Here is a 27,825-nt window from a genome sequence, read left to right as displayed (position 1 = left end):
AAAGTAAGGACATGAATTCTGGTTTTATCTACTTTGTACCACGATGTTGCTGCTTAAGGCTTTAGATAGGTTGGAAATAAAATTGCAGTCAGGGTCATGTAAATTAATTCTAGCAGTGCCAGCAAAAACCCTGACTTTTTTACTGAAAATCAACAGTCATTTCAGTACCTACAGACTTTCTTACACGTAATCTGTAAAATAACTTGCAGTAGACCTCGATTCCGTTGAACACATAAGCATATGATTTTCATTTTCAAGAACTTCTTCAATACAATCAACCTCAAGGCGGCTTAAGCAAGAGCTTAACTTTAAACATGCGCTTAAGCCCGCTGCAGTGACGTGTCTGCACCGAATTCACCCACTGCAAATCTGCACCACGGTCTTATTCTCCCTTCCACGGGGGTGTGGAAAAGAGGGGCTCCCCCACGAACAGGGGGCTCACAGAGGTGTAAAACTCCGCAGAAGAAACAGTCTGCCTTGGAGATACTGGAAAAACATCTCAGGAGCAACCACAGGCTTTTGCTGCCTCAGTTTCCTGGGCACGTATGAAAATAGCCATTGCCATGGTTTTGTGGGTCACCACGGATGATCTATACTGTCCTTTCGTAACTCAGCATTTGTACAGCTAAATGGCTCTGCATTCACCATCTCCAGACATCTATCAGCACATTGCACTTTCCTGCGTTCGTGCACTTGCTTTCACTCTGGATGTTGATTTTATGCAATATGGGGATATTATTTTGCGAAAAAATTGCCACTGCGTTTCTACACTACCCAAACAATCCTTTTCCCAGAATATCATTGAAGTCCAAAGGGAAAAATAAATTACATTAAATAATCCTTATTTACTGCTGAGTGTGGGGTACATTTCCTCTGTAATGCACTAATTGGCTACATTTTGTGCTTTGCAAAACAAAATGAAACCCGAACAAAACAAAACAAAAAAAGAGAAGGGATTAAATATATATTTTTTAGGTTAAAATATTCATAAAAACCAACTTTATCTCAGAAATATTCTGAGATACATAAAATAGAAGAAAATTAAATGAGTCTTTAGTCACAAAATGTACTACATCCCGCAATACTAGATTCAATTAATTTAATAAAATATAATATACATATAGATTCTGCACATTGTATTGCTTTTACCTAAGCAGAACATATGCTTAAGTAAGCGTGATATAGGTTAACCACTCTTTTAACCAGCTGGTTCTTTAATCTTTCTTTGGAAATTTTTTACCCAGTGCCGTTTTGGAATACAGTCTTTTAATTTTTTTTTTTTTTTTCTATTACATGAAAGGAAGAAAACATTTGGCACCAACAGAAAAGTAACTCAGGGGTCCATTTCCGTTTGATCAAAGGAAAAGCTAGGAAGTGTCAACAAGTCTTTCTTTGGGGTAGGAGATGTTGACATACTGTCTGGAAGCAACGCATCCCCTATATCCATGGAATCCTTGGACTCACAAGATGGAGCACGCCGCCTCAAGCAAATGTCTCCACCAGCAGGTGAGATGCTGTGAGGTCCTCTAGGTAGCAAACTCTGTCCGTCGGGTGGATCTATAGATATACATGGAGGGCTTAGTTTTTTCTTCTGCCGTGTTCCTTGCAAGCCTTCCATTTCACTTACCACCTGACTTATGAAGCCAGAAGAGCTAGATGTGGAATGATGCTGAGGGCTGTTTTCCATTGAACAAATTTCTATTGAATGTCTCCTTTGATCATCTAACCAAGAGGGCGGTTTTTTTAGAAGACCCTGGGTGTCTACACTGTGGTATTTCTTCAGGTCCTTCAGGGTAACGTTGCCGGTATTGCCTATGTTCCTCTTAGGAGTGAGAGGCTGAACCTCTGAACAGGCACTCGAGGCTGTACAAGTTTCTGAAGTGAAAGGCTCTGAGGAGCTGTTTATTTCAGATACTTCTCGGTCCATTGAATCTCCAGGTGTCTCCTGATACGAGTCTGCACAAGCACACGATGCTGGTGCCTGCTTTGAAATATTATATTGATTGTGGGAATGCTGCTGCGTATGGACGCTGGCCCGGCTCCACGCAGCCAACTCATTTGCTTCTGAGGGTGTCAGAGCCACTGATGACTCCTCCTTGGGCACAGCGGGGACATTTGGGTCAGAGAGTTCACTCACCTCGGTGTGGAGATTCTCCTTGCTATCCGAAGAGTCGTTCCTTATGGCCATCTGTATCGGAGCGCAAAGGGATCGGGGAGGAGGGGAGTTGCCAGATGAGAGAGACAGACCAAACACAGGTTAGTATGAGAAAGGCACCGCGTTTACAGGGGGCTCAGCTCTGCTGAGGTACCTCAGCACAGACCCACAGACTCCTCCTGCGGGTTCTAGCAGTTCCCACACTTCAGAGATCTATGGGTTTGTCCCTGTGTAAGTGACACCAGAATCGGGCCCTTCATTTTTTATAAATGGTTGACCTTTAGCTTTCTCTTCTAAGGATGGAGGGCTGCAAAACCAGAATGCCTTTGCCCAAACTTAGACATATTCTTGTTATGCAAAGGATGAGGATCTACAGCAAAGCCCTTCATAATTTTAGCAGCCCTGTCACGAGTGGGAGAGAGAGGATGTGCAAGTGTATTCCCTCCTCCAGCTCAGGTGATGCTGAGAGCATGGGGTGGGAACCCCAGAGCCAGTGACACCGGAGCAGCCACGCTCTGTGCCAGCATCAGGGCAACAGCCTGTCCCTGGCTTTGGTCCCATGCTGGAGCCATGACTCTGCACCACCTCATGGCAAGGGAGCTGGAAAAGCTGGAGTCCAAAGCCGGACTAATAATAATAAACTGTAATTATTTCAGCTTGCTCAGATGCTTAAATTCAGGCTTCCTAAGGCACATTTTGCCTTGGCTGTCTTGAGCCATATGCAGCATCAGTGCCTGCTGGCAGAGAGAACCTATGGCGTGTTTTGAAGGCTTTGTCTTTTCACTGCACCACATCCCTTGTCAAAAGGGTTTATAAATCAGCCACATTAACTGGCCCTTAAAGGCAGAGTCTCAGTTTGAGAAGACTCCTAAATGATCCGAAAGATTAAAAACTTCACAGAGAAATTTGGAGGAAATGTGTACAGCTTGTCTCAGTCCTTTAGAAAAGTGCAAGGAGATGAAATTCCTCATACTAAGGAATGCTTTTGTGACAAATCGCCCCAAAATGATCTTAGAATTTATATAAAAATTGTCCCACAAGGACCGTTTGAGCCAAATGATCTCTATTCAGGCAAAGTTCTCATCAGCTGCAGTACGCACATGTGCACGCACAGAAACACAAGAGTCTATTGCTCCATCTGCACACTGGGCTCCCTTTGTCATCTGTGAGAGTTGAGAGAATATTTAATACAGAACAGAAAATGATCTTCTCCAATGCTGGTGAATTCTTTCTACTTAAAATTTTACAGCATAATACTGGCAACTAACCACAGCCAAGAGCGGAGCTAATTCTGGTCTCCTCAGTGCCAATAGTTTTAGTGAGTGAGTGGGAGAAGAAATCATGTTCATATCCTGAGAAGAGATACAGACTACAAAAAAGTAGAATACAGAAGCAAAAAGTAATTATTGTCATTACTTTTGCTTGTACACCAACCTGTGTTGCATACAACGACAGTATTAGTCACCACCAGCTCTTTCTCTCCCTATGATACAGGCATCTTTGGTAGTTGTTAGTAGTAACTGTTTGTACAATGTTTTACTGCTTTGTTTCAAAATGAAAGGACCCTCTGCCATCCCATTGGGGTGTACACCTGTAGTAGCCACAGCTTGGTGTGGGCTACACCTTGGATACACAGTCCTGGAACCAGAAAATCAATAGAGTTTTAATTTCAGGTACAATTGCCCTGGACAAAAGCTTTTGTGCAATGCGCTGCCAAGGAGCGTATTCCTCAGCAGGGAACGTTCTCCCAAAGCATCCGATCCACTCATCTTCATCTGCGAGTGCATCGCTAATTGTCAAACTTTCCCGAGTCTAAACGGCACGTTACTGTGGGGGCTGTGTTCGCTCTCCAGCAGTCTGGAGGGAAAGGAAGGTTAAACACACAGGTTTTAATGATGGAGGAGAGTGCATGGACCAGGTATGTGGTGGACAAGATTTATCTATACATAAATTCAGGAAAGGAGCAGGGATGAGGGCAAAGGGAAAGGAAAGAAAGAAAAGAAAGAAAAGGAGAAATCAAATCAGAATTACATGCAATATACGTAACAATAAGGAAAAAATGGGTACTGCAACCCAAAATGCTTTGTTAGTTCGGGCTATTGTGGTGTGCTAGTACCAGATTAGTGGTGGCAATAAAAGGAGCCAAGCAGAGAGCACTTGAGCGAGCAGAAGTGCCTGGGGTGTAAAGGGAATTTTGCCTCTTTAAGGACCAAGTTTCCCAGCGGCTGGCCATCCAGATTGCAATTAACAGTAACAGCAATGATGCCCCGCTGCCAGGAACAGCCTCTCCGCTCCCCTCCCGCAGGCTCGGGAGCAGCACATCTCTCCAACCTTCCAAAGGATTTGGCCAGCCGTGGACCATATTTTCTCACTGTCCCAAAGCTTTTTTCTCCCTGAAATGTCACTCCAAAAGCATGATCATGTCACTGCATGAGCAGAGAGAAGAGGGAGGGGAATAAATTAAACTTAAATGTATGAAAAGGTTTAGAAAAAGAAGCCTTCAAAGATAGGAACAAAATTAGGTTGAGGAAGATGGCTAACGTGGTAATTTATTCTAGATAGATCAGTTCAAAAGGATGCGTCTGTTATTCATTAGAAAGCAAGAGAGAGTGGTTATGAACTGGAATCATGACATCAATTAGTTTCCCCATTAGCAGTGATTGAGGTAGCTGGCCAGCCCTGTGCAAACGAATACAGGCTAGGAATTTCTTATGTCAATTTAGTATTACAGACTAATGTAATTGTTAACCTTGGTACTTCACATTAATTTTTAGAGCTTAATGAATCAACTGTCTAATTTGTCAATGTTGATTAAAAGATGAAAGAAATGGGAATATTTTCATGCAGGAAAGAAATTGCTTTGGAAAAAATAGAACTGATCTATTTTATGTATATAAAATCAGGCATGAAACTACTGAAGAAAGCAGAATTTGGGAATCAGACATGCCTCTGGTCCTGGTCCAACTGCACAATGAAATACGCTTAAAAATGTGAGAGTGAAGAAAAAGTTTAAGTATTTTACCAAAAAAAGGTACATTTAAACTTATCCTTCCAATTATCCAGACTGATTAGATCTCTTAGATCTTGGGTTGAATCAGGATTTTAATCAATGCCAGGCAAAAACCAGACATAAAACCAGTTGCAAAATAAAACGTGTTCTGCTTTGCGTGTACTCAAACCTTTCAAAAGCACACAGGAGATTGAAAAGGATCTTAATTTTCAATTCTCACTGTAAAAACAGTACGCTCCCCATGATGGTTTTGCATACGAGACATCCAGCTTCCTTTAAACAGTTTTCCCTTTTCGAGAAACCAGAGGAACCAGAGGAAGGGTGGCCTGGGATGGAGTCTGCAGCCCCTGTGTCCTTTCAAGCACTGAGAAAATCACAGCAGTTAAGAATTAGTTCCTTACCCCAACAAGCCCCTGGGGAGCATTTGGCTGCATTTATGAAGAGGTCTGAAAAAAATAAAGTGCTAACAATGTGGAGAAACATTTAGGCACATTGCCAAAGGAGATGATACTCGTCACGCACATTCTTTGGAGACTCCTGAATGGCCTTCAGATCAAAATCCATCAACCTTTTTGTTATTTCTGTAGGAGAATTACAGTTCTCCGGAGGCTTCTCTGTGAATCCCTCCTTGAACTTAAAGCACGGTTAACCTGGAAACACAACGATATAAAACTTCAGCAGGTTCATGATCACGCACAGGTCTGCCTACCTGTCTGCGGAGCAGCCTTTCAGCAGAAGGAGAGTGCACTTGCTGGGGAACCGGGGGTTTGCTCCTCCTCACCAAATGGTCGTGAGCTCTTACGTGGTGAAAATGGTCTTTTGGAATTTGCAGGAGAGAACTGGTGTCCGCTGGCTGTGACTGCACTGATGCCTTTGAACCTTGCAAGAGGGAGAAGAGACAGAGATGTGACATGTCCATCTGGGGGCCACATCCCAACCTCAACAGCCTTTCAAAGAAAACGGCTCTGTCACACCTTGGAGCAGACAGGCATGGCAAAACTACTGAATTCAGCAACTGCCTCTCCATGATGGGGAAAAATCTGCCACCTACTAATAAATTATTCCAAAAATCTCTGTTATTTCATTTTTCTTGGCATTTCCCCCCAGTACAACTGGGACTAGCTCCTGTTAAGAACAGAAGATTATGAACTAGAAGTTCATCTGGGCTGGCAATTTCTAGATCCCTGCTTTAGGGACGATAACTTTGCAGGCAATGACACACCTCAGCACCGCAAGGATCTGACTTTGAAAGCCTAGGAAAGGATGTCTCCATACCTGAGGGTACGTGGAGACCAACTGCTGAAATCTCAAAACCAGCACGCACACTGGAAGCGAAGCGAAAGGGAATGGCACCAGGTGGCTTTCAAGGCTAGTCTTACAAAGCATCCCAGGAGAAGCAAACACATACTCCCCAGCCTTTTTCTGACCCTTTGTGGTTTCTGGCTACTTCTTGTAAAAGGTTTGAAACTCTGCATGCTCCACCCCCCCCCCCACCCCCCCCCCCCCACCCCCCCCCCCCGCACAGGCTCGACATTTTTCAAAACAATTCATTTAACCTGGACCGCATCCCAGAGAATCTCATTTGTCCTGGAATCTTTCCCAGAACAACAGCCCCATTACGAAGGAGTATTCAAACAAATCCCTCCTGCAAGTGCCAGTGTTTCTGACAACAAAACCTTTCTCAGCTTGAAATATTATGGCTTAGTTGTGGTGATTTATTAGATGCGCCTGGCACCTTTTGCTGTCTTCAGAGCACTTTATAATATTACAAACTGTAAACAGGTAGGGGTGACTTCCCCCACCCTGAAAAGCACTGACATTGTGGGTGGAACAGGACAACGAAGCACACGCCAAGGTTTGGGCACCTTACCCACCTCCGAGCACTTTGGCCCGCTTAATACGATTGGAATTTCACCAGCCGGAGAAAAACACAAAAGGTTTAATTGCTTAGTGTGGTTATGCAGAAGACATCAGTTCTACCTTTCCAAAACACTTCTCCTATATCTCAGTGGAACAGTTTTTCCTGTGGATTTACAAGGATGCAATGTGCGCCCCCGCCAAGCCAGGGCTGTCAGATGGGGCTGTTCAGTTCTCCAAGCTGGGAACTGGGAAATGATATCTCGAAGAAAGAAGGGACTCAGAAATTACCCACATTTTAGTCAAGCTGACGTAGTTTTTGTTTAAGACAGGACAAATGCATACAGATTAAGGATCAAAAACGAAGCTCTGGAAACTCCCTCCGTAGCAAGTGGGATTCTTTTCTATGGTCAGGTATTATAACTCCAAGGAATTTCTTGGCTATTACAGAAAATGATAAATTCTGACCCCACTGGAGGTAACAGGAGTTTTGCTGTTGACTTCAGTGGGATTTGACCAGGATTTTAGCTGTACATTTTGCATTATGTGCAAACAGGTTCTTCAAAGGACAGCTCTTGACCTTGAAATTTTTGCATTATGGCAGTGATTTCTCCCAACTCTAGATTCATCTTTCTCCGTTGTGTCTGCATTTTTTTCTGCTGTTCAACAGTTGCTATTCATCCAAATTCTTATTACTATGCAAATTTCGACATCTTATTTCTAATCTGTTCAAATCTCCTACCATTCTGAACAGTGCTGAAATTATGTTCTGCTTAGAGGCTTTCAAATGACAGTGCTTGTAAAAATTTCTCTGTCTTATCTGTGACAAATGTCTAAAATGATGGCATGTACAGCAGAATTAGAGACAGCTACATTCTCTTACCAGCAGAAGGTAACCCCTAGCAGACAGAGTAAATGAAAGCACTTTTTTTTTTTTTTTTTTTGATAAGCACCGGGAGGCAGCTGCGAGTACAGGTGCAGAGGTGCAGGTAGAGAGAGAGTCCTTGGTATCTGCAATACGCTGTATCTAAGAATATCTGAATTTAATTCCAAGGCGTATATCCCGACCACGCACACTGGGAAAGACAATTCTACACTCTCTCGTTTTTCCATTCATCTCACGCTGAGATCTCTCTCAATTCAGCACATTTATGTTCGTTTTACAGGCGTTTAGGGACACCATTTTCCCATCTTTCACAGATGTTCCCACACAGAGCTTCCCAAACCTGCCAGAATAGGTACTGCTGCAAAAAAAACCCAACCCAGACGTGAGGAAATATCCTTCTGCTGGGATTTTTGCTTTGGGGCTGTAGCTAGCTCAGGTGAGATGTATGGAGCCCAGGCTGTATGGACTGTAACCTTCAGGGAGCCAGGCAGAGGGACAGTCAGTGGTGAGCCAGGCCAGCTGCTTGCTGTCACATTGCCAAAAAGCTCAGGGAAAGGAGTTATCCTTGACAACCTGGTCTTCTTAAGTTGTGGAGGGTCTTTGCAAGTCGTGGAGCATCTTTGCAAAGCCACGCCACAGGTCTGGACACCACCACCTCGCTGGAAACCAATGACAATTTGCTGCCTCCTACTGAACAGCTTGGAAAATCCCAGGTATTGCTACACTGGAAAATCCTGCTCTTGTCCCAGCTGACAGGTGTGTACCTGACTGGGACTTGTGATGTGCCGGATTCCTCTCACCCAGGGAGGCAGGGCAGGGGCTGGAGTACGGCGGCTGGAACATGTAGCTGTCATTCGGCAACGAGTGTGTGCGCCCCACCGAAGGCTTCCTCACGCTCAGCAAGTCTTTGCTGGGAGACAAGGTCAGTGTGTCGTCTTTGGAGCGGAGATCAGCCTATGGGGAAAAAAACAGTGAGGAAGGAAGACAGGATGGGGTGGGAAGAGGAGAAGTGCCCAGAAACGCTAGCGACAGCCATTGCAATCAGTATGGCACGATGGGCATGCACATCGTCAGTATGTACAAGTTGCACGAATGGATCTACCAGGAAGCTATACCCCTCCTTTTGTATTGTCAATAAATTGTCACACGGAATGAACCACAGAAACAGAGGAAGCAACACTGTAGTAATAAACCATGACTATTTCAGGGATATGCAAAGAAGGCATCATGCCTCAAGGCCAGCAAATGTCACATGCTTTGCATAACTTTGATCCTCTGCAATAACAGGAAAGCTCTCTCTATGTGCCCTCACCAGCAAGTCAGACTTTTGCAAAGGTGAGTAAAAGAAAAGAAAAAAAACCCAAACCCAAACCCCAAAACAAATACAAAAGCTAGTTTATGGAAAATATTCTCTATTCTGGCTCCCAGCACAATTTTACTGGTTTTTCTTCTCATATAATGAATAACTAAACTCATTTTATTGAAAGGAATATCTAAACCTACTGCTTCAGGGTTAAAGCCATTCTCTAATTAGAGGGGATGTGATGCAAGTGAGGGAGTTTTTACAGCCAAAGAGTCTCTTGGAATGGGCAGCACCAGAGGCAACATCCAATGAAGTGGATTCACATATGATTTCGTAAGGAAATATCTCCATCCCAGAAATGTTCTCGGGTGTTATTGTGCTGGACAATATTAACAAAAATGGAAGCAAAGTCAACTTTCCTGGATATTTCTAATGAAACAACTCTTTCATCTTTAAAAGGTCTCCACTGAAACCCACAGAAATAAGATGTGACACTGCAGTCTGGTACAGTATATCGCTGATCATTTTTGGAAAACTTTACATCTTATTTTCTGACAAATCTTCCCTTCACTCAGTGCATTACAGGTTTTCTGAAATCAACACTGAATTGGTTTTTTTTCCCAATTTTATCCTTCAGTCATAAACCCAAAATTTCACTATGGCATTTCGTTTGCATAAGAAACATGATGAGATTAAAAGGAATTTACAAAAAGAAAAAAAAATGAGGAAAAAAGAAGAAAATGAAAAAAAAAAGAAGGAAGACCACTGTTGTAAATTTAATGAGGGAAACGGATCTGCACTGTCATGCAGCATTAGTTTCAGTCCTTGGGAACCTGCCGATTTGGATACAGCCTGGATACAGCCAAGATAAGAGACTGCAGGCTCCCGATATAGCTCAGGGAAGGAGAGAGAGACCTGTGCTGGTAAAGCTCAGACCTGGGTTTTGGGAACCTCTCTGTTCCTCCCTGCCTTCCCCTTCCGAGCAGTATGTTGATGCTACTTAGCTTTCACATTATTTCACTTAAATCAGTAAAGATGGCCTGAAATCTGAGATTTCAAATTCAAAACCAGTTGGATCCAAACATTTGGATTCGAGACTCTCTCCAAACCCAACCTTGAATGAACCTTTGGGTTCATTGACAGGATCCAACACCACAGCGGGCTCATTTCCACTCTCGGATTATCCCGGGGGAAATCTCGTGAGTGAACTTCATGAAACCCATGTGAAATGGCTGCAAAACCATCTTCCCAGTCCAGCTCACAAACAGAGCAGTGGGAGCACATGACGTTTCGGTTCACTGGTAGTTTTGAAAAACATGTTGTTTTGGCTTGACTGAAAATCAAATCTGCGTTTTCCATGAACCAATAATAATAATAATAATGATAATAATAATAATAATAATAAAATAATCCCAACCCAAATCTATTTTGAGTCAAACAAAACATTTCAAAGCTGTGCCTAAACAAAGTGTAAAAATATTGCATTTAGAAAAGATTTCAATGAATGCTTGCAGTTTTTCAAAAGTTTTGAAAACCTTTTTGACCAAAACACTCTGTTGGTGTTGACACAAATTCACAAACCACTTTGTTCAACCTGGCTTGTTTTTTGGGTTTGTTTTTTTTTGGTTTTTTTTGTTTGTTTGGAGAAAAAAACATCTCTCTTGGCTATACCCTTGAGACTTTGCTGCACTGTCAAATGGGTTTGTCTAATCTGATTCAAAACTGTAAGGGGCTCTCTCCTCAGCCCAGCTCTTCAGACTAACTAATTTTGAAAAAAAAAGTCCCACAGAAAATGTTAAATGTAGTTTACAAAATCTTTTGCACGTGATGCCATGAAGCATGATGGGAAATATTGTCACGGTTTAAGAGATGTTTCCCAAATAAGTGCTAATTAGGATGGCAGTCGACTAGAATGGCAGAAAATTTATCAACAACACAAACATCCAAAGGCAGGTACATGAACAACAACAAAGAAAACAAGAATGATCCAAAAATGTTGGAAAAGGAGTTATGTCTGTTGTACAGCAGAAAAAAAGCACTTGACCGCTACACAGCTAAAAATGTCTAATGTTTCAAAGAGTAGATGGTTAAGGCAGGGTTCAAAATACTGGTTATTTAATTCAAAAAGACACAAAATAGTCCTTTTTTTTTTTTTTTTTTTTTCCCCAGCAGCATGACTGCTAGTAAGAATTCACAAAACAAGCAGCATCTCGGAGTCATCCCCATCTGATATTTGTAAAATAAACAGTCTGGCACCAATCATGCAAAAAGCCTTGTGGTGCCTGTGTTCATCAAGACAAAAATCCATTACAAACCAAAGGGTTGTAGATGACCCCTCAGCAGAGGACACGAGTCATTAGCTCATGGGTGTCTCTTCCACGCAGCATCACTGATTTGTTTCAGATGGGGAGGAAATTTTGACCTTGACACTTTCCAAAGCATTTTTTTTTACTCTTTATTTCACTTGCAGCAAACACGATGTTTTTACATAAGGCACCAAAGGAAAAATAGAAATAACTACTTGTTCCTCGCAAGGAGCCAAGTTTGTGGACAACAGCGATAACAACCCAGGACCTAATGGCATTAAGGACAACGTCCTGTTCAGGGGAAAGGTTGGTGCTATTTGGAAATGGGCTTGAACTGAAAATGCCATTAGGCAGGTGTAGAGAGGTGGAAGCAGTATTTCGAACCCTGTAAACATCAGACTATACAGCGACCAGTGTATGTACATTGCTTTCCAGAGCATTAAGTAAGTGTGTGTTAGTATCATCAGGAAAAGAGTCATCCGTCAGAGCTAAGGACCAGGACTTTTCAGAGAGAATATCTGACGTCAGAGACAGAGCCTCCATCTCAGCTAGAGGGATCTAAAGGGAGAGATGATTAAACATAAGAAACCAGGACACAAATCTTTTGGAAAAGAGAAAAAAAAAAAAAAAGTATCATCATCTAAATACTTCTAGACACTAAAGCAATATCCCTGCAGTGGGAGACGCTACATCATGCACATTGTTACCAGGGACAGAACGTTACAAGAAATGAAATATAACAAAGAAATGAAAAAAAAGAGTGGGACATCCATACTTAAATGTTTACCAGTGACCTGGGAGGGAGTTTAAAACTATGCCCTAATGCTAGCCTTGCATTTTGCTGTTCTCCTGTCTAGATGAAGACGCAAAAGTAACATTACTTTCATACCAGAGATATTTATCCTCTTGGCTATGATCAAATACAAGAGGCTTCAAGACCTTCTGACTTGTCTGGAGTTGCTCCTACCCAACAGCCATGCTGGTCTCTTGGTCTATAAGCTAATCTGGTTGAGTCTGCAAAGATTCCCCAACACCAAAACCATTTTGCAGGTGGGGTATGGTGCGTGCCTTTCCCTGTGCTCTGGGGAGGGCACAGGGACGTGTGTGTCATCATCGTCGTCGTCGTCCCCCTCTGAGAGCCAGCTGGGGCTATAGTTAGCTTCCTAATGGCTAACCGGGGACAGGGAGAAACTTAAGGCTTGATTTCCATCAGGAAATGCCTTCTTGGTGCCTTCAGTGCGTTTTGGACTGCTAAAGAGCCTCCAGTGCCTGGGTAAACACCAAAAATCGTCCTACTTAAAAGAACTGCCTATGTCCTTCAGCCCCCAAATGCCCCCCCAGCCCCAACAGCCGCCTCTGGCTCTGAGCAAAGTCAGCTGGGAGTAGGTGCTGCACTGCTGCACCGATGCCGTACCCACGCGTCTTACACAAACACATCCCTGCTGAAGGCATTCAAGTAATTGATAAAAATCTTTATCAAAATATTGATGAAGCTCTCTCCCTAGACACAGAGGACTTTTTATCAGAAATGTGAAATGTTGCTTCAGGTTTTGGAGAAAAAGGCGGGAAAAGGGGACTGTAGCATCTCCCCCAGAGCAGCATCCCTGCTGCCAGCCGCTGGAGGGAGGGATGTTTGCCCTGAAGTACAGGCTCAGACGTCCCCAAATCCCCACCCTGGGTCTAAGGCTGCTGCCCACGGCACTGGGGACAGCATTTCAGCAGGTAACCTACAGACTGGGCTCAGGCTTGCAGGGGCTGCCTGGTCTGCACGAGTCCCAGGTGCTTCCTTTTTATTTCTCACCATGCAGTTTTTTTCCTATCCTCTATGCCTGAAAAGTCTTTCAACAGCAATATATCATCCAAGAGAAACCACAGAGGCCCAGATCTGCTGCATTTAAGATGTCAAAGGGCTGGATTTTCTCACTCTTAGAAATGGCATCAGTAGGTTGAAATAAACCCAGTGATGAGTGAACCATGAGAGGCTGAAAACTTCAGCTGAGATAAGTAAGAGGGTTGGGCTCTTCTCACCTAACCTTGGGTTTGATATCTCCTCTAACACAGCCATCTGTTGGCAATGGATGAAAGAGACGCTTTGGAGCCGCTCCTGATTTCATAGGAGGCTCCCTGAAAAGGATAGCTGCAAAGGCTGCCAGCACCGGACAGTGATCCCTAACCGGGATCCACGGACGGGAGCCCAAGGGAAAGGCTGTGCGGGAGCTGCTGGTGTCCAGCAGCCTGATGGAGCTGCTCCGCCGGGAGCTGCTGCTCATCAGGTTGCTTTCAGCAAGTCCCAGCGCTGCTCGAAATTCCTGACTCGCCTAAGAACATGACAAATAGTGTGAACAGAAAAGCCAAAATGTAAACAAAACAACACCCCCTGCCCCCTCCTTCGGCCTCCCCTCTCCCAAAATGGAGTTTGAAGCTGTCAAAATGTTTTGTTGGAAAGATTCAATGGATTTATATGGGTTTCAATTAGGGGGAGGAGAGGAACTTAAAAGAAAAAGCCATTGCAACTGGAATGCTATATTTTTTCATTACAAAAATGTCAAAACAACGGGGTTTTTTTCTGCCGCAGCAGCACTTTCTGGTGAAAAATGTAGTGACAAAAAATTTCCAACCAGCTCTCGCTGAGTTTCGCACTGACCCTCTGCCTTCCCCGCCAAAGCTACCGTCTCTATTCCACCGGCAATTCTTAGAGGCAACCGCTTCCTATAGCTTAATAGACCTCAATCTGGAAAGCGATACGCAGCAATCAGAGGGAGACATGTTATCCTGCTATATAAAGATCTGCAGTAGGATTTCATTTTACCTAAGCTTTTTCCTTTCCTCTAATGAACCACTGAGTTGGATAATTTAGAGTGTCAGTGAGCTCATAAATAAGCACACTGATTTAACAAGAAAACTTCTGCTATTTTTAGCCAGAAAAGGAAAAAGAGTAGATCAAGAAATATGGAATTTGCTCAATTCCAACTGCAGGAAAAAAGTAGGTAGGCTTGAGTTATTATTATGGTCACTGCTATGTTTTAGGGAAAATATTTGCTCTAAAGAATTGCACGCTTGAGAAAGTAGGTATTTCATTCTAAGAAGTAAATGAACTAATTTCAAACAAGTATTACAGCCCCTGTTCGAGAAAGCACTGGAGCACACGATTACTTAAGTACATCATTAAGAGCTGTCTTGCCTTCCAAATTCAGTTTGGATCAGAGATGAGGATCTAGTTTACAATGACCCACTTGCAAGAAGCCTCTTTACGAAAATAATTTGAAACTGGATTTTCATGCAGTGTAAGTAGGCACAAATATAGAGATCATTTTATGATCCCCACCGGCTCAGGCTCTGCTCTGGGAAAACCTCCAGGCTCTGCAGATGCATCCTGACATTGCCATGGAGCCCTGGTTAGGAGCAAGAAGCCAAACACTAGAACCCCACTGAAGGATGGAGACAGGATTTTGTACATTTTCCCTACAAGACTCACGAACAGTAAATCCCAATGAAAAAATTCTGTGTTGAAGAGGGAAACTCAGAGCCTGTGCTCTTCCTCTTGCATTGATATACAACATCATAAACCAAGATATTATCTCAGCGCCCACAGAAAAAGCCCAAATGACTTATGCTTCAAAATCCCTGTGATACATTACATAAAGAACTTTAACTCTCAATTAAAGGTCTCAGTCAAACTGAGTTTGGATGGAGACTGTGCAGGAAATTAGGAATATTAACCTGGTTCTCAGAGTTGTAATATTCGGGAGCTGGGAGGGCATAATGATGGCACACAGAGCCTGAAAGGTTGTCCATCAGCTTCAGCTCTCCTTCCAGAGATTCCTGGATCAGCAGTGATATGGTATCAAACAAGTGCCTTTCCTAGGAGGGGTGGTGTGTAGCATGCAGAAGGAGAGAGCAAGCCAAAAAGAGAGAGAAAAAGGCGAGGGACAGAGACAGAGAGAGAAGAAGGGACAAAAAAAAAAAAAAAAAAGAAAAAAAAAAAAAGAGGATGGTGCATAAAACCCAATGAACAAAAGGGGGAAAGAACAGATGGGGGCGGGGGGGGGGGGGTCAGGGGGAGACAGAAACGTTAAGGGAGAATAGCAGTAACAGAAACAACGGGACAGGAGAGGTGAGGCAGGAGAGGAGAGAGAACAGTGCAGTAATATCACGGTGAGCAGTGACAGCTTTCTCAGACATTAATAATGTATGGGGCTGTCCCCGGCTGTTCCAGCACCGCGGCTGCCCCCACTCCGGGGACAATTCACCCTCAGCAAACATGGCCAGTCGCTCCTGGCACCTGAGGTGTATCACGGGGCCGCTATAGCAGCATCTTGGTACTTGGTGCTGTGAACTTCTGTAGGATGCTACTGCTGTCAGGTTTCTATACCCATTGTTCACATTTTTGAGCAAGTGGACCTAATACTTGACACCTAAATCCACATCCAGAGGGCACATCAATTACAAGAACCTGACTTGAAGAGAAGCTGAGCATCCTGTGCATGAAAGCTGCAGGTGACCAGGACGGACACACATCAGGTCACTAATTCATGTGCCAGACATGGGTTGAGGTGCCCCAGTTGTCCTGGCCAACTTCAAACCAGCTGGCCAGAGCACAGACAACTGGAAGTTATACAGAGCAGGGTCTGGCTTTTGCAGGCAGCGTGGGAGCAATTTAAGGCTTGCACCTTTCATGTAGGGAATGCCTGCTACGTACGATGAAATGAGGACCATCATTACAGTCAAACAGCACACAGTGCAAAAATCCTGGGGAACAGGCAAGCAGAAGAGCATGCTGACCACATGTCCTGGCGGGGTCATGTCCTGGGAATTGTATTCCTCTGCTATCATGCTCAAATATCAGATTGGTCCTGAAGATTTTGGCTGGGAGAAAAAATAGAAGAAAATCTCCTGGAGGTTTTTGAGGCTTCTGTTTGAGTGAAAGAGCAAGAAACACGCTCTGGAGGTTGTGACTAGAATAAGCCCTTTCAAGGCCACCTTCGGAGAGGGCAGGTTTGACAGACTGAAGAGCTGAGGGTTTCCCTCCCTGATGTGCCTGGCAGTTTTGCAGTTTCTCTTTTTGCCAGTGTGAGTATTGATGCAGGGCGATAGCGCTGAGGACGGTTTGCCAGTGCTCTGTGTAACATGTACAACAGTTGGGACGTGGTGTTTCTTCTTAGAGGACGTAGTAGATCTGGATTTCCCCATATTGCCCTGAACTCCTTTTTCCTGTGCCAAGGAGCAGCTTTGGACTCCATCTGAGACATCAGTGATTCCTAATGGCACCAGAAATTTCCAGTAGCTTAGGAACTGAAACAAAGCTTGAGCAGGGATTTACTCTTTTTCACCCTTGGACTAAAGATCATAAATGAGTTTTTCATGCATTAGAATACTCATTAGTCCACCTCAGGCAGAGGCCAAGATATGCTGTTGTGAAATCATGATGTAATAAAAGCTAATGAGGTCTGTGTAGAGTTTAACCCAATTTGCAATCAGCTAAGACTAAAAAAAGACTGGACCATTTTTCTTGTATAATTCCAGTTCAGTTCCCTCCCAAAGGACCTGTCTGGATCTTGACCTTACCTCTCATTCCTCAAACTGAGTCTTCATCCAGAAACTGTGCTTTAGAGAGACTTACTGCAACCCATAGCAGCTACCACGTTGCAGCCCTGCTCCTGCTGGTGGGAGTTCTGCCACCAGTGCTGGTGGGCTCAGGTTTGAGCCCCCTCTGGATTATTCCATTGTTAAATTAATCTTTTCTCACAAGCTTGGCTGTGGGGATGGAGTTTAAATTGAGGTTACATAAACCGAATTTAATACTTAAGCAAAGATTAGCCAAGTTTTATTTCTCTTTTAATGTTGTGGTTCATGGTCTGCTTGCTATGCTGGTTTTGGCTGGGATAGAGTTAATTTTCTTCACACTAGCTGGTATGGGGCTACGTTTCGGATTTGTGCTGAAAACAGTTTTGATAACACAGGGATGTTTTCATCGCTGCTGAGCAGCGCTTACACAGAGCCAAGGCCCCTTCTGCTCCCCACACCACCCACCAGTGAGCAGGCTGGGGGGCACCAGGAGCTGGGAGGGGACATGGCCGGGACAGCTGACCCCAGCTGAGCCAAGGGATATCCCAGCCAACACGGCATCATGCTCAGCATATAAAGCTGGGGGAAGGAGAAGGAAAGGGGGGGACATTTGTCTTCCCAAGTCCCCGCTGGGCGTGATGGAGCCCTGCTGTCCTGGGGGTGGCTGAGCCCCTGCCTGCCCGTGGGATGTGGTGAAGGAATTCCTTGCTTTGCTTTGCTTTCCATGTGTGGCTTTTTCTTTACCTATTAAACTATCTTTATCTCAACCCATGAGTTTTCTCACTTTTACCCTTCTGATTCTCTACCCCGTCCCACTGGGGGGGGAGTGAGTGAGTGGCTGCGTGGGGCTGAGCTGCCAGCTGGGGTTAGACCACCACAGTCCCTTTTGGTGCCCAGCGTGGGGCTCGAAGGGTTCGAGATAACAGATTCAATTGGAATGTGCCAGATTGAATTTATAGCTGTTATTGCTGTTTAGCTTTTAATTGACAGGCTCCTGTGCTTGCCATGGGGCTCGCTTGCCTCACTGTATATTAGAGTCTAGTGCTCATTAGTGGCTGCTTTTTTGCTTTCGCTGCTTGCTGTACTGCTGCACTGCTTATCATCTCACTGCGCTCTGCCTGGGAACATTTTGATAACAGCAGCAGCGATGTGCCGGGGCTGGCAGCTGGCCAGGGCATGGCTGCTGCTTCTGTGCTGCTGTACAGGACAGGTTGGAACTCCAACATGAACTCCAGTCAAAGGGACCATGACCTGTGGCTGTGTCCACGTTGGGAGCAGGACACCCCAAAGCATCTCTGGCCATGGATAAGCCCACGGCAGAGCAGGTATCTATTGAAGCCTCTGTGGCCGTGGCTATGCTTGTGCCGCAGCAGGTATACCTCTGAAGGGATTGTGGCCCAAGGATAAGCCCCACGCTGGAGAAGGTACACCTCAAAGTATCTAAGGCTGTGGATAAGTCCACGCTGCAGCAGGTAGACCTTGAAGCATCAGTGGCTGTGCATGAGGCCATGCTGGAGCACTCAAAGCATGTGGCCATGGATGGGCCCAGGACAGCAAGTACAACCCTGGAGGTCCCTCGACTGCAGCCAGGGGTAAGGCCATGCTGGGACAGGTGCACCTCAAAGCAGCAGTGGCTGTGGATGAGTCTATGCCGCAGCAGGCATACCCCTGGAGAGACTGTAGCGCAGAGCTGAGGCTCCACTTGGAGCAGGTACAACCCTGAGGGACTGCAGCCTGGATAAATCCAAGCTGGAGCAGGGGCAAGGAGAGGAGTTCAGTGCAATGTTGCAATAAATTGCAAGGGGAGGAGTTCATTGCCAAAAAAACCCACAAAAAACGGGCTGGTCCAAAGGGACCAGGCGTGGAAATTGTAATGGAAATTCCTTTAAATTGTTGTAACCCATGATTTGGGATATATATGCTCAGCATATGAAGCTGGGGGAAGAAGAAGGAAGGGGAGGACACCCAGAGCGATGGCATTTGTCTTCCCAAGTCCCCGTTGGGCGTGATGGAGCCCTGCTGTGCTGGGGGGGGCTGAGCCCCTGCCTGCCCGTGGGATGTGGTGAAGAAATTCCTTGCTTTGCTTTGCTTGCCTGTGTGGCTCTTGCTTTACCTATTAAACTGTCTGTATCTCAACCCACAAGTTTTCTCACTTTTACCCTTCCCATTCTCTACACCATCCCACTGGGGAAGAGCCAGCGAGCGGCTGTGTGGGGCTGAGCTGCCAGCTGGGGTTAGACCACAACAATTAGAAAATCAAACACATTACGCTCATGATTTTTCTATCACGAAGGACCTAGTGCAAACTCTGGATTAGAGCAAATTTAGAGCTAGGTCTGAACTTGGTGGCTTGGGCACATCTCCAGAACAAACTGCAAAGCTCTCTACGTCCAAACAGATGCATCAAGGTGGTCTGGAGACCTGCCCAGGGTCTCTTCCCTGGAGCACCGGCTCCCACACCATGCAACAGTCAGTCAGCAGACAGAGAGGAATACAAGCCCAGGACGTACGGGACACCCACTCCTTCATTACCGACTCGTGCATGTCTTCCCCCAGCTAATATGCAGGTCATGCCCTCTTCACCCTCCAACCCAGATTCTCACCATAGGGTAAACTAATGAGAGCTGAGAGTCCACCTTGATTTGCATGGGATTGGTACATCCTCGGGGGCTCTCAGGTCTCTCTCCACCGGTGCTGCCTGTCCACGCAAAGATGTCCGAGGGGCTGTGTTGGCCGGGCGTGATTGTCTTCATTTCCATCTCCAGTTCTGCCTCAAGCTCTGCCTCCTCCTTAGCCTCCTTGTTGCTCTCTTCCAAGTGCTTCATGAGCACGGCAATCACCACGTTCACCAGGACAAACTGGGCCGTCAGCACGAAGGAGACAAAGTAGATGGGTGAAATGACGGTGTTATAACAGGTGGACTCCTGGTCACAGTCTCGCAGCGTGTCCTAGAAACAGGAGGGAAATGATGGAGGAATGTGAAGAGGTTCCAGCATGGACCTTGGTCTGCCATCTGGGCATCTGGCTGCAATGGCTTCTCCTTTTGTGAAGAAAACTGAGAGGATTAGGCAAATTTATTGTCTAGAATAGCAAAATATTTGCCAGTGAAACCTCACGTTTCTGTGTTAGTCACCACAAGCAGGCTCAGAGGAAATTGTCCTTGGGGGTGTGCAACACCAGACATCGACACCCTGCTGCTCCTCAAGGAAAGGCTGTTTCACTAGGTTAGAGACCAAACATGCAGGAGTGTGGCAGACACATCCAGGGCAAAGCAGGATGCAGCTATAACCCATCAGCCATCCCAGAGCAGCTGAGCTTGCAAATGTTCTTTCCTCAAGTTCACACCCCGTCATTAAGAGTTTGGCCCCCTAACACTCACCAGGCTACAAATGGATGGAGAAGTGATTCCTTCAGACTAGCGAGCACACTGTGTATTCATAGACCAGATTTCTTCACAATAGCATGCCTTTATGGCTGTCCCCTGAGAGACACTCTTATCTCAGAAACTTGGGTTTTCCCAGAAAAAAAACCCCAACAAAGTAATGCCAAAAGACTTTTAAAGAAAAAAGTAAAACCAATGCACGTTACTGAGCTGAGCTTGTGCTATCTGAGAGATGAGTCCCTTTATTTTTCCCCTTCTTTTTAAGTTGCTCACTCAGAGTAAAAAAATGGAATATATGGAGTACGCCAGGAAGCTGCAGCCATAGACATCGCAACGCCAGGAGGAGGCAACAAAAACGTTAGAGGCTTTGCCCCGTGCACAAATGAAGAGACCAGCTCACTGCAGGATGCGAGTGTCCTGGCTGGGCATCGTTACCAGCCTGGAGCAGAGCGAACAGCTTCTAATTAGGCAATTACAGGCAATACTCATTTTCCATGGCTCTCTTACCTTCATGATCCCATTCCAGTTGTCTCCAGTGGATACCCGGAAAAGAGTCAGAAAGGCCATCCCAAAGTTCCTGAACGTGGCGTGCCGTCCCAGCCCCTCGCAGGGGTGTGTGTCGTCGCACTCTGTGGGACCAAGCGCAGCCGTGAGACTCCGGCTCCCATCCCGCTCCCATCCCACTCCCACCGGCACGGGAAGACTCACCAAGGTCTCCAAACAGCTCCACTCCAAGAGCTGCAAATATGAAAAACAACAACATGAAGAGAAGACCCAGATTCCCCACCTGGAAAGAGAAAAAGAAATGGGGGGAAAAAAACACAGAAAAAGAACATTCATTGATTTTTTTGTTCCAGACCTGTTTCTTGCTGTATTCTTTAATCCAAAACTTAAATTGCTTCAGGGGAAAAATGACCTCAATGTGAGGACTGTATCTCAGACTGCGCTTCGGAAGGGAAATTGTGATTCTCTAATGACAGTAAAGATAAAATGATTAGCATTCCTCTGCAATAGGAAATTAGCTTTGGGCCAGAGGAGATCTGGTTCGATATGGCAGTGGGTTACCTGTGGCAGCGCTTGCATCACAGTGTCCAACAGGGCTCTCATCCCTACAGCCATCTTCAGCAACTTCAACACTGCGGAAAACACGTTCATAATATGGTAACGGCAGCGCTAGCACACAGGCACAAACTCAGTCCCTCTCCCAGGAGCCACAGATTATGGGAAGAGAAATGTGAAATCATGTCAAGTGTTCTCCATTAGCTGCTATAGTCCCTGGCCTTTTTACATCGTGCCTGGTTGCTTGGATACTATCAAAATCCTGTGAATAGCAGCATCACCTACCCTGAGACTTGTAGAAAGCGTTATCGCTCTGCCTGGCTTTTCCTTTCCCCACTTTTATCTGTGTTGGACCCATCTCCTTCTTCCTCCGGTTATCTCGAGCAGTTACTTTCCCAACCCTGGGGCTACTCTCCCACTTCCATAGGCTACCCACTTTCATACATGATTCACCGAGGAACTGATTTACACATCTCTTCCAGAAGGTTGCATTTCCAATTGGAAACTGCATGTATTTTTAATTCTGAAAGGGATCCAATGCACAGGAAAAACACTTTTTTTTTCTCCCCCTGGAGACACAGCAGCATTTCATTTCTCCTCTGGCTCCTTGTTTGCTTAGATGAGGGCTGCAATCAGAGCAATTATGCCTCCGAGCACAACACTGCCCTTCAGGAGGGCCTGGGAGTACTTTCTTAAGCGCTCCCATTTTACGTCTTCATCACTTGGCCCTGAGACCTCCCTGTTCTGAAAAATCGGGCCCTGAAGAAGCTGGCTTCCCAGCTTGGGTATGTGTCGTTACAAGTCTGAGGGGACAGATGGATGCAGAGTGACGAGGCATGCTTTGTCACCGAGTGGTGAAATGTAAAGTCCCACGGGAAATTAAATTTATTAGATGCTTGTCTTTTTAAAGCAAACATACTCCAGCTTGTATTCTCTAATCCCCATCAGGGATGACTTTTGATTTGACTGGCATATTTTTTTCCAGGTATATCTCTGGAAGATACAGCCACAGCTCTTTCTCTTTCATTTCTAACCTCTCAGCCTTCAAGCCCTCTTAAGATAGAAACACATGGTCAGTTGGCTCAGCTTTTTGGCTCCTCGCAAGTATTTTCCCTCATTGTTATTTTATTTGTTTACAGCCTGTTGATGCCAGAGCTCTGCACATCGTGATGGGGATGTGCCCCGGAACCGTTCCCCGACACTTAACTCCCTCCTGGAGGAGACCCTGCACCTCAAACCCAAGTCAATTCTGCTTTCTTCATCTCACCTCGAGCAATCCTGAGAACCCTCATGATTCGGATAATAGTGGGGTTAATCGGTAGCGAAGCATTCACCTCGATCTCTTCCAAAGTGATGCCCATGATAGACAGCAGCACAATTGCCAGATCTAATTGGTTCCATCTGGAGACAACACAAAGTGAAGTTTAACATCTACTAAGAAGCTGGCAAGGGGCGGTAGCTTGTTTTACACGAATTCCAGTCATTTCAATAGTTCTAGCACTGAAATGAATCTACAGCATTTTTCTGAGGGTATTATACAAAAGCAGTTATGTTATAAAATCATTGTAACTAATGCATCTCATTAGAAAATCAGCCAATTCCAAAGATAATTCTTGACTGAAGGGAAACAGAAACAAAAGCTGGGCACTTTTCTACCCGGAGGCTGCAGACCTCAGGGGAGATGCTGTGGTATCTGTCCGGCTGCTTTGAGACATGGCACTCGTGGACCTCAGTGTGAGATCTACCCTAGGAAGAACCAGATCCTGTGTCCAGTCCTTGCAACAAAAATCAGGGTGGGTGAAGGAAAGACCCCAAGGATCCATGCCAGGTTGGAGAGAGGCGTGATCCTAGCACAGACACCTGGAACGTTGGGGGTGGAACCATCCTCCCGGCTGCTGAAGGGCTTGTGTTCAAGTCTTGCCCAGTGCCAGCGCTTTTGGTATTAACACTGAAGGAGGCAAAAATGGGAGGAGAAAGATTCACCGAGGACATAAAATCTGTATTTGTGAGGTAAGAGAGTGAAAAGCTACAAAAAAAGCAGCAATTTCATCTGCTGCTCCACATCTGCATAAAAAGAAGCCCCTTTCCTCTTTCATTTCCACTCACAACCAGGTTCTCTTGGCATAAATTTTGTCCCCTCACCAGATCATCTGGATGACATGGAGATGCAACTGGTGTGAGACAAGAACCAGCTGCTCAGTGTGAGACTCACTCCTATTTTGTCCTCTCCCAAGGGCCAAAGCGGTGCAATCACATCCCGGGGCACACACAAGCCTTACCCCAGCTCACATCCCCAAACCTCCACCTACCCAGGTTTCAATCAGTCACACCAGAAAGTGCTCCCACGTGTCCGACTGCCATCACTGGAAAGAGCATCGGGGTCCAGGACACCGCGTTTGGGCACTGTCTCCAGAAACCTGCTGCTGGCCCTGCCGTCACAGCGGGGCTTTTGTTACCTGTCTTGGAAGAAGCGACGAAACCCAAAGGCGATAAGCTTGAAAACAGACTCCAGGACAAAGATAACGGTGAAGATGTAATTGCAGATCTTCAGGGCTTCATCAAGAACCTGGGGTGTGGACACAGGACCATGGTTAGATGCCAGCTCTGCAGCCTGCAGATCTGCCCTCCTCTCCTTTCACCAGTCACTCACTTCCAAACTACAACAAAAGGCTCCAGTCGTGGGCTCTCTCTGATGACAAATGTCCCAGGGAAAAGTCCCAGTGCTTCAGGGAGAGCGCAAGCTGCATTTCCCTGGCCCCAACCCAGCAGACACAATTCAGCGGAGGGGCTGACACAAACCCAAGGCACAACTCAAACCCTGGGGCAGCCACACAGCCCAGCGCAATCCCTTGGGTGAGCGGTAAGAGCTGCTGCCTTCGCAGGTGTCGGCAGCGCGCAGACCCTCGTGCTTTCAGCCGAAAGCTGAATTTCCCCCCACTCGCTCATTTGTGCACTGCTGCAAGAGCCATGGGCTGGCCAGGTCTGTGCAAGCACCGGCCAAATGGCTTCTTTGTGATAGCCTGTCTTTTACTCCTCACCTTGAGCTTTTGGCAAGGAGCAGGAGAGAGGGATCGCATGCCAGCAGCAGCGAGTGCCTCGGGTTATCGTCTGCCCACCCTTCCCTCTGCAGAAGTCACAGCCTGGCCATTAACTTACAGGTGCCTCCTGGCTGGGACAACTCTTGCACAGTCACGTCAGAGGCAATTTCATCCCAAAAGTCCTGCTCGTGAAGGAGCACTGCGGTAGCAGCACCCTGCGTGGCCACTTCAGTAACGCGCATTGAATTTGTCACTGCTGGCAAATGGGATGACAATAACCATGTCCGGGGCACTCTTAGGGAATGGGGGAGATGGCAACATTGTGCTCTCAGACCAAAACCAAGACTCACTGGAGCAGCAGAAGTCATTACAGAAGGGGTTTCAGACACACACTCTGCCTTCATGCTGCAGTTTAGCTTCAAGCATCCATGGATGAAAACACCTCAATTGCCCAAGAGGTACCAGCCCAGCTGCTAAAGGAAGCTGTGGCTCTGAATGAGGTTCCCTGTCATCCTGCAGGGGACCAGGGCCCTGCCACCAAATGACCACATTTATCCGGCGAAAGCCAGATTTTGCCCTGTAGCTCCTTCTCTGCACGCTGCAGTCCCTCCTCTCTACGTGCAGCCACAGCATCTCCAGCTGGGATCTTGTCCACAGGGCATCCTGGGGTATCCCACCAGCAGCCCCTTTCAGCACCAACACACCAAGGAGCTGGGTTTGGATATAAAGCTTTCTGGTACTTTCAGCCTTTTAAGCATCCGCGGGATCCCAGCCGTCAGTCACCCCGACCAGAGTGATATCGGGGTCCCGATTCAGCAAGACCCTCCAGCATGTGCACGGCTCTAACCATGCTGTCATCTCAGCACAGCCCAAGCTTGGAGTTATTACCCAGATGCTGCATACCAGAGGCTTAGAGACAAAACGTTATTTTCCTAAAGAAAATTAAAAACAAAAGCCTGCCCAACATTTTTATAATACAAGAGAAAATGTAGCTGCAAAACGACTGCAGTAAGACTGCACGCCCTAGAGCGATTCATTCCAGTACCGGTTCCTTAGCCAACAACCTTTTTCATCACCAAATGACTGAATCATGCAATGAGCCTTCCAGGGTATTTAAAGGTGACCTGAACAGAAAAAATAAATTGGGCTTCTGCCCTTTCACTTTTTGGCTTCTTTATGATAGGCTGGAGGATATTTTTCCCCTCGTTTGCATGTCTTAGTTGTTTGGGGGTTTTATATTAAGTATTCAAGTCCTGTCTAGTCTTAAAGAATATTTCCTCCTATTGTGTGCTATATTTATTCATTCTGAAAGTGTCTAATAAAAATAAGTACAAGTTATATGGCAGAGGCAGCTATTTCCATTTCATTCTTATGCACAAGAGACTTGACATCCCAGGACAGGCTGTTTTTATTTTCAGAGTATCACAAAGACCCAGGAACGTAGCATACTAATATATTAAAATGTATTTTAAAGACCAGCACGGAATCCAGTGCCTGTGAAAATTGGGCCCTATGGGACTCCAGGGATTTAGCAGAAACTTTGCAAAAAGAAACATCTCACAAATTCTTCTATTATTTTTCCTTTTTCTCCTTTTTTTGGTGGAAAACCTAAGTCAAATGGAAGATGATCTTACCTAGCAAACCAAACCAACCTGCTCCCACCCTCATTTCCAAAGCAGCTCGTTCACACGTGACTAGGAGGGAGAGGTGCAATGGGACCCAGGTGCCCAAAGCCATGGTTTGATGGGTACAGTCCATGGGGCAAAGGGACAAGTCAGGCATGGTGGACAAGGGCCTCAAACAAGGTCCCAGAAAGGGTCTAACAGCAAAACCAGCCTTAACTCTGCCCATAAGCCCATACCCCCACGGCTGAGCACCCTCCCCCCTGCTTTCCCCCCCTCTCTTCCCTGGTACCTTTGGCTGCTGGTAGTGCTCCATGGCCATGGTGATCACGTTGAGGCCAATCACTCCAGTGATGAACAAATCCAGGTAGTGGCTGGTGCACATCTGGTGGATCAGGAGGCGGAAACGGGAGTAATCCGAATAGTAGGGCTTACACTGTGCTTCTGCAGCGGGGAGGAGGAGAGCGAAGAGGCACATCAAGTCATTTCTCTGCGTCTTTCTGAAGTCAATGCACCCTCATTTTCCAACTCCAAAGATGAAAAATTCTAGACCGATTACAGCAACATGCTGTCTTTTTTATTTCCTTTTTTCTTGCTGGCATGTCATCATTTTTAATACACAGCAGGGCTCCCCTCATCTTACAACCATTAAACATCTTCAGTGGGACATGCACCATACTCAGCCTTATGGCATCAGGGATGAGGTGAGCTGGGACTATTGTGCTGCTAAAGAATGTTTTCCCTGTAGGAATATTTGAATTAAATTTAAATTAAATCAACAATTTTTGTTTCTGCTGATCTTAAAAAGTCCCCAAAGTATCTGCAAACCCAATTAATGGTCAGATGTTTGGGACAGATTTTCATAACGATGTCTTAAAAATACAGGCCATTGAGTTAGCGGTGGTCTTTGAAAGAGAATTAATTCAGACGTATTATGTTCTTTGCAATAAACTGTAGAGAGAACAAAATTCAACACTTTGGCTGCCAGAGCCCTGAGAAATGGTCCATAAAAATACCAAGGAAAACTGATCAGTCAGCCTTAGCGATTAGAAAATAATGATCCTCCATTTAGACAAGATTATCAAAGTACAGATTTTACTGTTCAACTCATTCCCGTGTTCAGCTGCCTCAGGGATGACACATGCTCTTTAGACCCCAAATGTTCCTAGAGATAAACTCATTTACTCACCTAATCTCTAATGAGGAAATGCCAAGGCTGAGTATATAATTCAGTACAATTTTCAAGGAGGCATTATAATGCAGATTGAAGTGGAAAGGACTGTCTTGAATATGTCAGAGTATAATATTACTCTCATAATTAGATGATCATCTGGTTATGAAAATTATTGAGCTGTAAGAATTACATGGCTTGATATTTAGTGCTGCTGAGAAAATGTACAGTTTGATACATTATTCTGAGCAAAAAGTTGGGCAGAACGAAGCCACAAAGCACAGGTTTGGGTTGCCCTCAGGGAAAACTAATTTTAGAAGATCAAATTTTGCCTGGAAATAGAATTCACTTTGTCAATAGCCAATGACATCGCAATCAAACCCAGAGATTCGACCGTTTTATGTGCTCGCCGCTGCATTACAGGATCCTGAAAAAACCAGAGTTTTGTTTTTTCCATAGGGACAGACCTTT

At 45.5% G+C, this 27,825-nt stretch overlaps 1 protein-coding gene across 17 annotated transcripts in view; it reads right to left on the bottom strand.

Annotated features, from left to right (window-relative positions):
* Positions 1-1,264: 1,264 nt before the first annotated feature.
* Positions 1,265-27,825, bottom strand: part of CACNA1G (calcium voltage-gated channel subunit alpha1 G) — a 149,991-nt gene continuing 123,430 nt past the window's right edge. For 4 of the 17 annotated variants that reach the window (XM_055796117.1, XM_055796104.1, XM_055796103.1 and 1 more), the window contains 12 exons: positions 26,476-26,627; positions 23,980-24,089; positions 22,791-22,924; positions 21,530-21,600; positions 21,173-21,251; positions 20,972-21,093; positions 19,686-20,030; positions 15,238-15,378; positions 11,941-12,075; positions 8,673-8,862; positions 5,875-6,044; positions 1,265-2,188 (listed from right to left, as the gene is read on the bottom strand). In XM_055796117.1, the coding sequence (XP_055652092.1) occupies positions 1,334-2,188; positions 5,875-6,044; positions 8,673-8,862; positions 11,941-12,075; positions 15,238-15,378; positions 19,686-20,030; positions 20,972-21,093; positions 21,173-21,251; positions 21,530-21,600; positions 22,791-22,924; positions 23,980-24,089; positions 26,476-26,627 (2,504 nt within the window). In that variant the 3' untranslated portion in view covers positions 1,265-1,333. Of the gene's footprint in view, positions 4,096-5,874; positions 6,045-8,672; positions 8,863-11,940; positions 12,076-15,237; positions 15,379-19,685; positions 20,031-20,971; positions 21,094-21,172; positions 21,252-21,529; positions 21,601-22,790; positions 22,925-23,979; positions 24,090-26,475; positions 26,628-27,825 lie in introns of all 17 variants that reach the window. The other 13 variants (XR_008745817.1, XR_008745818.1, XM_055796110.1 and 10 more) reach the window with 13 other exon arrangements.

This window comes from Falco peregrinus, chromosome 2 (genome assembly GCF_023634155.1).
Source record: "Falco peregrinus isolate bFalPer1 chromosome 2, bFalPer1.pri, whole genome shotgun sequence".
NCBI classification, from domain to species: Eukaryota; Metazoa; Chordata; class Aves; order Falconiformes; family Falconidae; genus Falco; species Falco peregrinus.
Note: the sequence above shows the minus strand (reverse complement) of the source record. Positions and strands in the feature narration are given on the sequence as shown.